Here is a 16,003-nt window from a genome sequence, read left to right as displayed (position 1 = left end):
TTGTGTTTCACCAAGAGATTTCTACTCTTCAGTTCTTTCTGCTGCCCTTCAACTTCAAGAGTGTGCTCCCCATCAACTTTAACTGCAGAATTAGTAGGTAGGTAGGGACTTGGTTAGTTTGTGGTCGGTTCGTGGAGTCGGGATGGCGGTGTGACTGAGCTATCATACCTAAATCACACCAACGAGACGGACACCAGACCGACTACAGACCGAACAAAACTTTACATTTCCGCCAAAGGCAGGGACTCGGATGGTTTGAGTCGGTTCGTGGAGTCGGGATGGCGGTGTGACTGAGCCTGAGGCATCATACCCCATTAACACAAACAAGACTGACAATATATACCGACTAAAGACCGGACAAAAATTACATTACCGCAAATGGTTGGTTTGGAGTCGGGTTTTTCGCTGTGACTGATATACCGGATATATCATCAGTCATGTGGTTAATCAAAGTTATGCCCCACTGGATTCCGTTTTTTTTCTTCAAACATGCATTTCTGCTTCTATGGTATGATCCCACAGTGTGAGTTTGCTGGTACACAGCTCGCACGACGAATCCTTGAATCATTTGTGTTTGACTGCTGAGGTCGAAAACAAAATGGGAATTCGGAGCTAAAGCGAAGCCGAGACAAAATCGAGGACAATGGCATAATGGCCGAAAGCAGGAAAAAGTTTAGTTTAATATCATTATGATAAGATTCACATAGACTGTGGGTTGATGTCTAACTATGGGGAGAATGCTAAAAGAGGATTTCCAGACTTTGAGAGGATTTGTTGTGGTTCTTGGCGGGATTCTGGTCATGAATCCTCTTGGAACACATTATTCTTACGGTAAGAAACATAATATTTGTCTTCCTATCATCAACTTATTATTCACTCTACGATGGTGACACGGTTTTACAAGTCGGTCAAACCGCCAAAGTGACTTCAAACCGACCGATGTATAACTTGGTCATTCGATGTAGTGGTTTTTTTCTTCGTTTGATGTCGTTCTTGTGGGTGTTTCACAAAGCTTGTCACCAGTGACAAATTACAATTTTTGTTATAAGCTAGTGAAATTCCTGCTCTTTATTGGTTATCAGCAGATTTGTCACTGAATGTGTCACTTGTCATTGAAAAAAAGGCTTTGTAAAAAAAAAACCTGATGTTGGTCTTGTGGATAATGTTATTGGAGCGTTCCCGATGATACTTCTGCAAAGACTGGTGGTCATCGTACTCATGCCATGTTCCATGTAGTAGGTATGGCAATTGGCAAGTATATATACCGAATTCTGAGTAAGAATGACGCCATTTGTTGCTAGGTGATCCCAAGTCATCACCTTTCTCGTCCTATTTATTGTTCTACACAATTATTTATCAAAATGTGAGGGCGATATAAGCCAATTATTGCGGTTTCAACGGTGGAAGGGCTTTCAAGGTTTAATGAAATCTGAATATAAATAGCAAATTGAAAGGTAGCATGTACATGATGTATAGCAAGGGTGTCGCTTTGTATCCTCGGTTGAGGGGGATGATAGGTGCCAAAATATTTTCGGCAATGGATCAAAGCAACCAAGAGGTAGAGGCGTGTGGCAGGTTGCAACCCCTCCCTTCCAAGTTTTTAACTTTTTCAAGTCACCCTCGATAAAGATAACATTTTAGACAATATGGGACCCATGTGGGCTCCACATGCGCTTGCTACCTGGGTTATTATCCTCTCAAGCATATAGGCAGGGTTTTATTTTAGGGGGGGCGGTAGTGAACACCTCCTAGGGGGTGGGTGCAGGAAGGGGGAGTTTTTCCCCTCCCGCGCGAAGCGCGGAAGCTCTGACGATTCATTAAATTATTAAAGAAAGAAGACGATTCGTTGTACCATTCTCGACTCTCATAATCCTTGTATGAATTCAGTCCCCCCCCCCCCCTTCCCGCGCGAAAGCTTTGACGTTTCATTGAATTATTAGAGAAAGAAGACGATTCGTTGTACCATTCTCGACTCTTAATCCTTGTATGAATTCAGTTCCCCCCCCCCCTTCCCGCGCGAAGCGCGGAAGCTTTGACGTTTCATTAAATTATTAGAGAAAGAAGACGATTCGTTGTACCATTCTCGACTCTTAATCCTTGCTGAATTCAGTCCCCCCCCCCCCTTTCGCGCGAAGCGCTCAAGCTTTGACGTTTCATTAAATAATTAGAGAAAGGAAGACGTTTCGTTGTACCATTCTCGACTCTTAATCCTTGTATGAATTCAGTCCCCCCCCCCCCCCCTCTTCCTGCGCGAAGCGCGGAAGCTTTGCCGTTTCATTAAATAATTAGAGAAAGGAAGACGATTCGTTGTACCATTCTCGACTCTTAATCCTTGTATGAATTCAGTTCCCCCCCCCCCCCTTCCTGCGCGAAGCGCGGAAGCTTTGCCGTTTCATTAAATTATTAGAGAAAGAAGACGATTCGTTGTACCATTCTCGACTCTAAATCCTTGCTGATTTCAGTCCCCCCCCCCCTTTCGCGCGAAGTGCGGAAGCTTTGACGTTTCATTTAATAATTAGAGAAAGGAAGACGATTCGTTGTACCGTTCCCGACTCTAAATCCTTTTTCTTCCTACGTCCTCTTCCTTTCTTCTTTCTCTCTCTTTTTTTTTTGGGGGGGGGGGGGGCGACCACCCCCACCACCGCCTGGCTACGCCCCTGTATCCTCTCTGTCTCTCATTATCACTCTCTCCCACTCTTTTCTTCTTTTTTGCACTTTTGCGCTTCGCGCTTAACATTTTGAAATTGAATTACTCACCAATTCCTGATGAAGCCGTATGAGCGAGAATTCAATTTATTCTTGTCTCATATACGGTCATCTCATTTACTTCGTTTTCTATTTATATATGTATGTATTATGAAAATGAGATAGCAAAATGTGTATATTAATGGTCATCTTGCGAGTAATAACCATTAACTACTCTCATCGGGCTCTCATCATAATTTTGTTTTAGTTTTTTTTTTGATGGTGAATTATTGGGGGAATGATTGTACAGGCCATCCCCCCACCTGAAATATTGGGGGGGGGGGGTATATCCCCCATCCCCCCCCCCCGGGATCGACACCCATGATGTATAGGAATTGTCAACATGTGGTCATACAGTAGGTTACAATGAATACGAAAAGGAATTTTCTTTTCCTGAATGAGAAGGAGATCAAGTACAAAATAGGCCATTTTCGTAATGTATCCAAATTTAATGCATTAAGTCTTTGTGAAGTGCCTCAATACAAATTATTTCATTCACCTAATAAGAATATTTCAATGGACAGAATTCGAACTGCATACATTAGTTGTTGCCAGCTAGGACAAACATTATGGCTTGACCTACCTAGCAACACTTAATATATGCAGTTTGCATTCTGACTTTTGAAGTACTACATGTATTATTCTTATCAGGTGAATGAAATAATTTGTATTGAGGCACTACACAAAGACTTGTGCATTAAATTTGGTTACATTACGAAAATGGCCTATTGAATTTAGTTTTTGTGACCATACCAGAATAGAGACAGATGTAAGAATAGTATAACTACGTACTTATATATATATACATGTATATATAGACATACATTTGAGCGAATGACGATTAGTTTGTACAATACTGGTGTCACATAAGATAGGAGTCCAAGCATCAGAATAATGTAAATTTAGGTTGAATCTCTCTCTCTCTCTCTCTCTCTCTCTGCCTTCCTGACACCGTTTTCAAGTTTTTTTTCAAAATCACTGGGCTGATCGCCTTTATGTACATAAAGTACATATTTTGGGTACAAATCCCCATTCTTATTTGACAAAGTTCACGGTGCGTCTTTTGGAGTCAATTCATGATAACCAGTAGCCTGGAAAGCTCAAAATCTATCTTTTTTCTCTCATTACCCCTTAGAAGTTACCTGGGACGTGTAATGTGAATATGAATATTGTTAGGCCAAGCTCAGCTCACCAACCTTGAATCAAAGGCTTGGCTCTCCCTATTCGCGGGGGAGTGTGATTGTATGTGGATTATGTGGTAGCCGAGACAGGTTAATGGTTTGGTCCGTTGTGAGTAGTTCCTGGACCTCGTTCAAAGACGGACCGTAGAATTGGACTGGACTATATATTGACCAGTGTGGACTGTAGGACAAGCTAGGACCAATGGGGACTGAGTGGAAGCCAGCTTATCGGAGTTGTAGGGGCATCCTGGCGATCACTGGGGCGGTGCTCATTCTTCTCGCACTGGGCTCAATCTATTCGTTCGGTGAGAACATGTTTTGAGGGGGTGTCTATTATCCGTGTGTCATGCCCGTGCCACATGCAGGGCATGGCGTGAATTCTGTAGCCTTAGCTAGTCTGCTTGCAAATGGTTAGTTACCTTGCTGTAAACATTTGCCACTCTCCACCCAGGTGTTAAATGGGTACCCGGTAGGATGCAAACGTTAATGTGGTTTGATTAGCAAGTGGCGCTTGTGAAATGGCGACTGGCTGAAATGCGCCCCAGGGAGTGGAGAATGTGCATACAATGTGTGTGGATAAGCATGAATCCGATGACCGGGGTAATAATATAAATCTGTAAAGCGCATTGAGAGGGCCTGCGGTCCTGAAATTCGCTATATAAGGACGAACTATTTTTTTTAAATTAAACATGGTCCATGCGGTAAATGAAACTGATATTTAACCGAAAGCACTAGCTGTCACATCGTTGAAGGCTCTTGACTTTCATTGGAAAGTGAACGAAATGTCCTGGGTTCGATTCTTCCTCGTCTTCTCCTCGATTCGATGCTTAACGACGAAAAAAAAATGAAATTATAATAATATTGATAGTAATAACAACAACAATAATAATGATAAGAAGATATTAATAATGTGGTTTTATATAACCTAGGGTACGTAACCGTTTCAGTAAAAATAGCCTAAATGAATTGGCGAGGTGTTACTCACCCGTTTCCGTCCTTGTACTCGGGTCTTTTAAATGGGTATCTGGCAATGCTGTGGTAATGTTTATAATTGCAGGGCCCCAAGGATGACCTATTAGGCTATTTTTACTGAAACGGTTACGTACCCTAGGTTATATAAAACCACATTATTAATATCTTCTTATCATTATTATTGTTGTTGTTATTACTATCAATATTATTATAATTTCATTTTTTTTCGTTGTTATTATTAATATTATTTGTATTATCATTATTATTATGATCATTATTATTATTGTAATTATTATTATCAGCATTATCAATATCATTTTTCTTTTCATTATCCTAATCATAATCAATATCATCGTCATCATGATCATCATCATCATCAAACTTAGATTTATTATCATTATTATAAATATTTTTTCTTACAGTTGTTAATGTCATTATTGTGCATCGTATCTGCCACACAAAAAATCACAACTATGAAACAGATTTGGTTTAATCATGTAATTAGCTGATATAATTCATAATTTCTATGACTTCCGCATTCTTCTGATGTACGATTTACACATTGACATAACGTGTAGCACATATTTTCCACAATGAAAAAGCTATTTCTTTAACAAGCACATCATTTTCTGAATTCAATTCTAAACAATTGATTACTCCTTTTCTTTGGTATTCTACTTCAATCATATTCCTTAAACAAATTAAAGCAATAATTATTTGCTTTTGAGTGATATCATCGATGTTAAGTAGTGTATGCTTTTTTTTTTTCTTGTTTTGAAACTGAGAAGAAAAACGTATACAAATGCATGGCATTATACTTAAAACCCGCAACCTGACATGGTTGGGTGGATCGAGACTTTACATGCATTGGTGAATGAATAGTACGAGAAAAGGTGAGGTCGAGACAGGAGTTTTTTTGTTTTGTTCATGTCGGGTATATTCTCGTGTGTTATTGTATACTATAATGAATAAGCGTCCTTTCAGATTTAGGGCAGTTTCATTATATCCTCCTTTAGTTCGTCAGCTTGGTTCCTTGTAATCTCTCTCTCACTCTCTCCTCTCTCTCTCTCTCTCTCTCTCTTTCTCTCTCTCTTTCTGAGCTCTGACCTCTCCCTCTCTCTCTCTCTCTACTCCTCTCTCTCTCTCTACCCCATTTCGTTTCTCTCTCTTTCATTATCGCTCCCGAAAATTAGAAGAAAAATAATTGCTGGAGCCATATAATATTTTTTTCTTCTTCCAAATTCATTAAAACAATCGTTAAATTAATCCGCCGCTGACTTCGAGTGCTGCTATAAAGTTTAACAACTAATAATCTTTGTAAATAAATGTTTATTTTTGTTTATCTTGTAGGTAATATGGTGCCATATATTGTGTCTTATGTTAGATACAGAGGGGACGACCCCCACATTACGTATCAGGTAATTATTAGCTCACATCTCCGTTTGCAGATATCTTGGCAAGCCCAAACTATTTGTTCCGAACGTTATCGGCCATAATTACAAATCTAAGATTTTAGTGTATCTTACGATTCCGTATATTAGCAAGCTCCAATAGAGTTTGGATTAATTGTAGGAAATTGGATTTATACTTATTTTTTCTTATGCAAATGACTTTGTAACATTTGCATAAAACTACATTAAGCCAAAATATCAACACCTTTGATGTGAATTAAATACTGATTAATCATTTATATTCAATCTACATTTTAATCATACCCTCTTGTCTCTTCGTCTCCAATAGTACACTGTTGGTCATAATGGTGGAATAATTTGTGTTACCCAAATTTATGGGATGATTTGGACAATGATTTATTCCTAATAGATCTAGATAAAAGTATACATTCTTAGATTGTATTGAATAGTAATTTGCGAGTGTTTGTTTTTCGTGACTGATAAAGCATGTGTGTGCTACTATGCTAATCAACTAGGGGACCTACGTCCTAAACTCATAACTGACAATGCTGAGGATTAATGCCTCACAAAAGGGCACTAATAAAGCTGATCGACACGGTTTTTATTCTGGGGCCTCACAGTTACGAGGCCATTGCTTAGCCACTGAATCATGACTGTACGCAGCGGGGGCTAGGGTACGTCGCCGCCCCCACAAATACAAAAAAACAAAGAAAATGCTATAAATTTTCAAAAATTCATTGCATTTTGCCCCAACCCCAAAGATAACAAAATCCTCTATATGGGCATGCCTTGACCCATAATGTATTGCCCTACAGAGGAATTTTTAATGTTGGGGACCAGAGGAAAATTCAATAAATTATTGATAATTTATTGCATTTTTTTTTGTTTTGTATGTGTGGGGGCGGCGACGTACCCTAGCCCCCGCTGCGTACAGTCATGATTCAGTGACTAAGCAATGGCCTCGTTACTGTGAGCCCCCAGGATCAAAACCGTGTCGATATGCTTTATTAGTGCCCTTTCATGAGGCATTATTCCTCATTACTGTCAGTTATGACTTAAGGACGTAAGTCCCCTAGTAGATTAGCATAGTAGCATACAAATGCCTAAGCAGTCACGCAAAACAAACACTCACAAATTATTATTCAATAAAATCTGAGAATGTATACTATTATCTAGATCTAGTGAGAATAAATCTTTGTTAAAATCTTTCCATAAATCGGGGTAAAAAAAAAAATATTCCACCATTATTACCAACAGTGCACATGGTAACAATCCTAAATCTCAGTTTAAAGGAACTATGTTCTATTTGCAGGCCCCCAAAATGACAAGGTTAAATCCCAAAGGCATATGAAGGACAATACTAATTTAGAACTTCCCTCAAAATGTTTAAGTATAGGCCAACATGCTATTTTCCGAAAGCACAAGTAGTCTTTAATTGAGGGAAGTTTCTCGAAAAGATTGTTAAAATGGATTCCATCAGGTGTGACATCCTTTTAAGGCAATTTGACGTCTTTTTAAGGCACTGGTAGTGCCCGGCAGTGCCTGAAAAGGACGTCACATTGCCTTAAAAGGGTGTCACACGTATCAGTCCACGTTCTCGTCGTGTAAATCTAAAAGTCCCTACTAATAGGCAGATGTCACGCCCTGATTCCTAATGACCCACCCCCACACATTCTATGTTACAGTGTTTATTGTTATTTTGAAAATGTGACTTCCATTTTGTTTACTTTTTTCTTGATGCTTCTGTCATACTGCCAATCCGACTCCAAATCGACTCAAGCCGACTGATTCTTGGCCATTAGATGAAATGTATGTTTTTTGGTTCGGTCTACTGTCGATCTCTTTGATGTGACTGGGGTTATTTCACGCACTTCTAATGTAATCATATTTGTAATGTTTTCAGACGGCGTCATTGATTCTGGCAGCAGCCATTCTCGGACAGGGCCTCGCAATGGGGGTTGGAGGATATTTGGAAAAGAAGCTTGGAGTAAGACTGGCCACTTTCATCGGGTGTGTTGTTTTCAAGTAAGTCCTTCTTCTTCTTCTTCTTCTTCTTCTTCTTCTTCTTCTTCTATATTCTTCCATATTCTTCTTCTTCTCCATCTTCTTCTTCTTCCTCTTCTTCTTCTTCTTCTTCTTCTTCTTCTTCTTCTTCTTCTTCTTCTTCTTCTCCTCATTCTTCTCCTTCTTCTTCTTCTATATACTTCTTCTTCTTCTATATGCTTCTTCTTCTTCTACTTCTTCTTCTTCTCCTACTTCTTCTTCTTCTTCAATTTCTTCTCCTTCTTCTCCTACTTCTTCAATTTCTTCTCCTTCTTCTCCTACTTCTTCTGCTTCTTTTTCTTCTTTTTCTTCTTTTTCTACTTCTTCTTCTTTTCGTTCTTCTCGTTCTTCTTCTTCTCATTATCCTCCTTATTGTCTTCCTTGACTTATTGGTGGTGGGATTGTGATGGTGATGGTGACGGTGGTGGTCATGGTGTCAGTAAGGGTGTTGTCAGCTGCAGTCATTTGTCAATACTCCTTGCCAAGTACACCAGATTCTCTCATACTTCGCCATTTTATTTCATCTTTCGACTCGTCCATCAAGTAAATTTATTGTTTATAAAATATAAATTATATACATTATTGTTTAAATAAAATTTGCAGAAAGGTATCACGTATGCAATATAAGGATTATTCTGTATTCGTTTTCTTCTTTCTTTGCATATCACAGTATAGCAGTGTTCGCTTCAGCATGGGCGGTTAAAGTTTCGTTTTACTTCTTACTCTTCACCTATGGATTCTTGTTCGGGATTGGGATCGGCCTGACCTACCTCCCTCCACTGGTCTGTGTCATGAAGGTAAAATACGGTGGCGAAGCTACATGGGGGACGGGGTACTTGCCCCTAATCGATCTCCGAAAAGAAGCAGAAGAAAAAAGAGCGAGAGAGAGAGAGAGAGAGAGAGAGAGAGGGGGGAGGGGAGGGGAGGGGAGGGGAGACCAGTAAGAAAGAAAGATGATAGGACCCCTTCCCACACTTTCCCCGTAATCAATAGCCTTGATTATTCACTTTCTATCCACCTAGTTGGAAACACCATTGTGCCCCCCCCCCCATGTTGCCCGTACCCTCACTACATGAGCATCAATCTCTAACTTATCTCCATCCATCTTCCCTCTCTCAGTGGATGCCCCAGCGGAAGGGCGTGGTCAATGGTTTACTCCTGGCTGGATTCGGAGCCGGTCCCTTGGTATTCAACATCGTCCAGACTCTCTTCATCAACCCTCATAACCTAGAACCTGACATCAATACAAACGAAATGGGCGCAGAACAATGGTAAGTAGGAGCATAATATTTATGAATTATGCAAGACATGACAAACAATGTTGAGTTCTGGTTATGCGATTGCATTGTGAAAGAAAAGATGTGGACTGGATCAGGAAAAAGTTGATCATGTAGCACGTAAGTATTGGTGTGTACTGCAAAGTTCAGGAGTCATCAAATCATAATAAATTTGGCCCAGTCTTGGTAAAGTAACAAGCTCTGTACACAGAAAGATGTATATGGGACTACACAAGCGGTGTCGGAGCTACCAACCTTGATTTCCTATTCTTTCTATGCTTATTACTCAGCCAGTATACATTTCTACCAAAATTGTTTGGTATATGACATTTATTTGTAATTTTGAACATTCAGAACTCACTTTTATCTTTAATCTACGACCATCTCTACTGTCGAGCCACGTGTAGTAAGTGGGTACCGGATAGGGTTATTTCTTAAAATGCATTGGGCGATGCGTTACCGGTTCCTAAACTAAAGCTGGGTAATAATTTCCAAAGCTCTCCTGAAGCGCATAGTATATCAATATACACTGTATTGTGATGTTCTGGTTGCAACTATTGGCAAGAGGTGACTCCAATAATACTATTTGCTGAGGGCTCAAGGTCATTCCAAATTTCTGCTGCTTCGTGTGCCTTTTTAAATTTTGTTATTTACCCTTCATTCTTGTTCTGTCTGACCAGGTATTACTCCCAGAAGGTGGTCCTTGATCGCGTCCCGTTCGCTTTCATCCAGCAAGGCATCATCTTCTCCGTCGTGCAGATCATTGGCATCATGCTTCTCGGTGACCCCCCGACCCTTGTAAAGAGGTCAAGAAGATACGCCATCGTAAGTAGACACTGTCTAGTTTCCAGGCCAAAGCGAGAACCCAGTAACGCTATCAAAGGTTATTCTATCTTGCTGCCACCAGATTGTAGAACTCTTTATCTTTATGTGGAGCGCCATTTATTAAATCAAGTTATTAAACTTCTAATATTAAACAATTAAATAATATTTTGATGGGATTTTTAATATTTTATAACGTCATGGTACTGCGAACATACAGATACTTTTTGAGGGGGTGGTTGCCTCCCCATCCGTTATATAATCGCAGCTAAACATGAACATGATCGATTTCCATTTTGCTTACAGAGACGTAAGGAGAAAAAGATCACCGAGAAATCGGGTATCATAATGAATGAGCGCCCTCTGTCGAGTACCGGAAACGATGTTAACGGATCCGCGATCGCTGAGGGCGCTACCGGAAGCATTAACGATGAACAGCCTGCCACAGGTGCGCAGAGAGTCGATCCTTGGGCCAACGAAGCGGGGCGCAGTATTCCTGAGACAACCGATAAAGACACGTCCCTTCCGATCAACACGGCGTCCACGCCGACGTCGAGTTCATCAGCTGAATCAATGGGCGACCGGGACCCTCGATGGTCAGGGAGGACGCTGTCGACTTTAGAGATGTTCAAAGATCCGTTCTTCTGGCAACTGACAGTGGCGATGTTCATGGATTCCTTTGTCATTCTCTACTTAACGACCTTATACAAGGTATGGGTAACATGACGACTTGCGATTATTTACAAGTAAACAGAAAGTATGTGTGATCATTAACCTAAACCAGTTGAATTGGCAGAGATAAACCAAAAGCATAATACGTAAACCAAGGTTAGTTGTCCAGAAATAACTACCTTGTAGGTTTGAATGTGGTTGTCCAGCAATAGGTGTAAGGGGAGGAGGTAGGAATTTATGGAATTAGTCCAAGTATACATGTACCATAGACGTAATGTGATGGAAATGATTTGTTTATGTTTTGATACCTGAAACGGGGTGTAGCATTGCAAATTTAACGCCATCTTCGACTTTTTTTGGACAGCTGCACCTAAACGAATGGACTTGATTAATGGTCAGCGCGCTAGCGTTCGCGAAACAGACCGAAGTTCTCTTCACGCTTCGGTTTCGCGTATGTTGCACGCACGTGAATACTGCGGTCGCGTCGTCAGTAGTCGTATTATACCCGATTGGCCCCGAGTCAGGCCACGGGAAAGACACGTAGTCTCGTCATGCTACACCCCCTTTAAGAGCATACTTTCATTGGTTATCATGGAGAAATTGACATTATTAGTATTCGGGTGTAGACTTATATCTAATCGGTCAGCAAGAGTGACTGCACTTCTAAAACCTTCAGACTTTTAGTAGTGCGCACACCCTCCGACAACGTTTAAAGAACCATCTCACGAGAAAATTCATCCTCATAAATTCATAACCCAAAACATTACGGATCTCTCGCAGTAAGTTCCGAGTAATTTCAAGTAGGTCACGCGCATGTATGGTGAGTTTCGCTGCGTGCGAGATTTGTACACTAATGTCCTTTGGCAAGGCATTAATCTTCGTTTGCTACACTTGACCCAGGTGAGGTAAGTGGGCGCCTGGCAGGAATTAATTCCTTGAAATGCTTAAGCGCTGTAATGGCAGCAAGGCTAAAGCCGGGTAATAATAAATGCACCTCTGAATAGAATTTCTAGATAGACAGCGCTATAGAAATGCCTATTATTATTGTAATTATTACACACATCAATCGGCAATTCTACCAAGTCCGATGTAAGCAAAGTAATTGCGCAAGCGAAATCCAAACAGGGTGTGTAGTTATATCGGTTACCAATCGTATATTTTGTGCCTTGGTACTAAATTTCTTTTTATTTCTTTGCAGATGCATGATTGGTATCCCAATTGGTTTATAATTTAGATATCTTACCATGTTTTGTTATGTTTACAGGTATTCGGACAGACTTTCATACATGACGACCTGTTTCTAGCTGCTACCGGAGCATGTGCTTCTGTATTTAACGCGCTGAGTAGAATCTTCTGGGGACATATTGCTGATAGATTTTCCTGCAAGGTGATTAAAAGATATTTTTAGAAATTATTTATGGCATAAGTTTCGTCGTACATTTTCGTTACAAATTCACACTGTTACCGTTTTGTACGGCCGTAAAAACTCTTAAGTGACATACACTAGTGACGCAGTAAATCTCTTCTACAAAAATAAGGAAAAAATGCGGCAAACAAGCTCAACAACTACCACAACAACAAGTCAAATCGAAATATTTGCAAAATTGAGGGTGATTAAAATTACGAAGTTCATGCCACTAGTACTGCATCATAAATGACATAAAAATGTTCGCAATTCACCAAAGTTAATTGTAATCAGATTCACCGTCGGTTTATAAATGACTGAAGTTTTTTGGTTTTGTAGTATTCATCGCCTAAGATTCAAGAGCCCTTCAATTTTTTAACCGAATCTCAAGCCTACGATCGACTAGGACAGCTAGAGACAGAAGAGAATGGAAATGTTAGGAGGAGGGCTTTGTCCAACGTCTGGATGAACTATAGCCTGATAGATAGATAGAAGCCTACGATCGTTGCATCTCCAATCGAATAATCACGAATTTTCAATGTAATATCTGTCTAAAAATCTTTTTTTTTGTTCAGGTCTCTTTCATGACGACGTCTGCTATAATGGCCGCCCTCACTTTCACATTCGGACTTAGTTTCTATGGCAACAAGGTTATGTTCTTCATCTGGGTGGTTGGCATATTCTTCTCGATAGGTGGCGTCTTTTCAACTGCTCCAACGGCTACATCAAGGTGAGGCTATCCGTTCCCAAATGAATCGGTGAAGATAAAGTTGAAATCAATTTTTTTTCTTCAAGTCATTCAGATATTGTATAATTTGGGATATCTCCTCATTGATTATACACAAATACAATTCATAAATAATCAAACGACAAAGAGATACCATCACTAATAAAACTTTATTTATATAAAAATGTCTTTGTCAAAAATAAAGGAATACCCGTTTAGCCAGAACGGTTCACTAAGGGACATTCAATACCATTACCATCGACTCCTTTATCGTCATCACCCTTACATCTCTGTATTATTATCATAATCGTTATTATAATTATTGTAATTTTTATTATTATCATCGTTACTATGACAATCGTTATTGTTGTTATAATTATTATTAGCATCATCATCATCATCATCATTATTAATTTTACCTTGATAGTTAATTATCATATCAATTAACGGATAGATTGATTTTCTGCTATTACGCTTAAAGTGACTCGGTAACATTGTCTCAAAAACAAAATCCTGGATTAAGCTCATGCTGCAATCATAATTATAAACCTTTATGATTAATTCTCTGCTATTACGGATTGCTGACACTTAAAGTGACTCTGTAACATTGCCTCAGATTCCGAAACAAAATCCTGGACGCTCATGCTGCAATCATAATTATAAACCTTTATGTTAGTCAGGAATCCCATGACTTTTACAAGCAGATCGCCCGTCTGATTATCAAGATATTTATCATTGGAAATCGAAATTTGATTTTTCGTTTTCCTAACGGTTTTTATAACACTACAGTCTGTTGGCGGAAATGAGTATAGTAAAAACCGGTTACTCAAATATTTTTGTTTACTTTTTTGAGGCACTTCATGATCATTTTGAAGCGCAATTTATTTAGGGCTTCAATATTACACCATATCACAGACACTGATAATACGTAGGGCCATGCATCTCAGACTGAAGTAAAGTAATAGTGTCCTCTCAATTGACACATTCAATCAAGGTGGTGTAAGTATTATCGTAAGCATGTGGAATAACGGAACGTGATGACATCAAATGCATTGTTTTTCGTCACAGAGCTTTCGGATCTGACTTTGTCGGAGTCAACTACGGGTTCATTTTCCTGTTCGGTGTCAGCATACCGTCCATCGTTGCTGCCTGCACCCAGCAGCTTGTTCTTCACTTCTTACCCTGGGATATCCTCTTCATCGTGGTAGGAATATTTCCGGTAGTAGGTGAGTCCAATAGTGGGTTAAATAAACACCCGTACATATCCACCCCTAGTACAGAATCTGGGCGTTTTTTTATATTTCCTACACACTTGATTCAAGCTGCCGAAGATGGCTTTATCAACGAACTTATTATGCTCACCAGCCCAGATGTCGGCAGGCGTCCTCATTTAAAGATCACGCCATCTTCGGCTGGCAGCAAGTAAGTAGGAGGAGGTCGCATATATTGCGTTGGTGTGGTGGAAATCAAAATTAAATAGGTCAGATTCTGGACAATTCCACTACAATAAAGTAACAGTTTGACCTTTGAATATACCGAATACATTCTTTGATCAAACATCTCCTTAATGTCACCTTTTGTCATATTTCTTTTACCTGAGTAGACGATAATCTTTTGTTTGAAAGCTTTCTTTAATGAATATTCTTAAAGTGTTTTGAGGTAGATTTTGGTAAATTTACCAATCACATTTTACTTGGGAAATGTTGAATCTCATGTATTCCTATTTTAGTGATTCTAATATCGTTTTTTCATTTTTCTCCTTTTCGTATCTTTCTTATCATGTTCATGGTGTGTTTATTTTTCTCACCCCCCCCCCGACTTTCTCTCTCTTCCTTCTTCTTTTAATTTCATCGCTTCATTCACTTCGTCCTTTGCAATTCTTTTAATGTTTTACTTCTCGTTTCTCCTCTTCTCCTTTTTTCACCCTCTTGTATTTTTCTTGCCATTTTTCTGTCTATTTTCAACAGGTATGATCACCGCCATGTTCTTCAATCTCAAGACGCCCAATGGTGTTGACATATAACAAGACGATCTGCTCCTTCTTCTACGATGTCATTCACGAAGTGCACCAACTTCATGTGTTTAAACAAACAATCGCAAAGGCTTTCGCAAAATCAGCCGAACACAATTTCAATACCCTTGTCCCTCCAATCCATGATATGTGCCAGCATTATGGTGACATGTTAATCCGAACATGATTCTTTAGGCAGTACAATATAGGGTATTGAAATTGACCTTGAGTTGATTTTACAAGCGATCGTGTTCAAAAGAAGTTTGAGCACATGGCTCTTTCTAAATTAAAGATAAACTTGAGTTCTGGTTAAAAAAGAAAATTAATTCTCACAGAATCTAACGAAACTAATACACTGAATGTTCAAGATTACAAATAAATGCCATGTGCCTAACAATTTTGGAAGAATATGTATATTGGCTGAGTAATGAGCATAGAAAGATAAGGAAATCAGGGTAGTACTAGCCCCGACACCATGTGTGTTGTCCCATATACATCTTTCTGTGTAAGTGATTGGTACTTTACCAAGACTCTGCCAAATTTATGATGATTTTGATGACTCCAGAACCTTGCATTACACACCATTACGTACATGCTATATGATCAACTTTTCTGATCCATTCCACACCTTTTCCTTTACAATGCAATCGCATTACCAGAACTCAAGTTTATCTTTAACGAAATCTGACATGCATGAAGAAGGAAAAGGGGCAGTTCTTTTCGTCATAATTAAATG

The 16,003-nt window shown here is 39.4% G+C and overlaps 1 protein-coding gene across 2 annotated transcripts; it reads left to right on the top strand.

Annotated features, from left to right (window-relative positions):
- Positions 1 to 713: 713 nt before the first annotated feature.
- Positions 714 to 15,607, top strand: LOC100890289. 2 transcript variants are annotated; one of them, XM_003723935.3, is made up of 11 exons: positions 714 to 831; positions 6,249 to 6,316; positions 8,214 to 8,335; positions 9,024 to 9,150; positions 9,473 to 9,624; positions 10,311 to 10,455; positions 10,759 to 11,163; positions 12,389 to 12,511; positions 13,105 to 13,259; positions 14,325 to 14,482; positions 15,224 to 15,607. In XM_003723935.3, the coding sequence occupies exons 1-11, from the start codon at positions 729 to 731 to the stop codon at positions 15,277 to 15,279; spliced, it is 1,614 nt and encodes a 537-aa protein (XP_003723983.2). In that variant the 5' UTR covers positions 714 to 728; the 3' UTR covers positions 15,280 to 15,607. The 2 variants fall into 2 exon arrangements, with proteins under 2 accessions (XP_003723983.2, XP_003723982.2); XM_003723934.3 differs by lacking the exon at positions 714 to 831 and adding an exon at positions 3,871 to 4,231 and having other exon boundaries at positions 15,224 to 15,606.
- Positions 15,608 to 16,003: the final 396 nt, after the last annotated feature.

Source organism: Strongylocentrotus purpuratus, unplaced genomic scaffold (assembly GCF_000002235.5).
Source record: "Strongylocentrotus purpuratus isolate Spur 01 unplaced genomic scaffold, Spur_5.0 spur5_scaffold_12, whole genome shotgun sequence".
In the NCBI taxonomy this organism is placed as follows: Eukaryota; Metazoa; Echinodermata; class Echinoidea; order Camarodonta; family Strongylocentrotidae; genus Strongylocentrotus; species Strongylocentrotus purpuratus.
The sequence above is the reverse complement of the archived record's forward strand: the minus strand, read 5'-3'. Positions and strand labels throughout refer to the sequence as shown.

Bases quoted from the DNA above. Each gene is read 5' to 3' on its own strand.
- LOC100890289 (XM_003723935.3), top strand. From the start codon at position 729: ATGGGGAGAATGCTAAAAGAGGATTTCCAGACTTTGAGAGGATTTGTT. The intron at 832-6,248 runs GTAAGAAACATA...TTTATCTTGTAG, and splicing joins TGGAACACATTATTCTTACG to GTAATATGGTGCCATATATT. The intron at 10,456-10,758 runs GTAAGTAGACAC...TTTTGCTTACAG, and splicing joins GGTCAAGAAGATACGCCATC to AGACGTAAGGAGAAAAAGAT.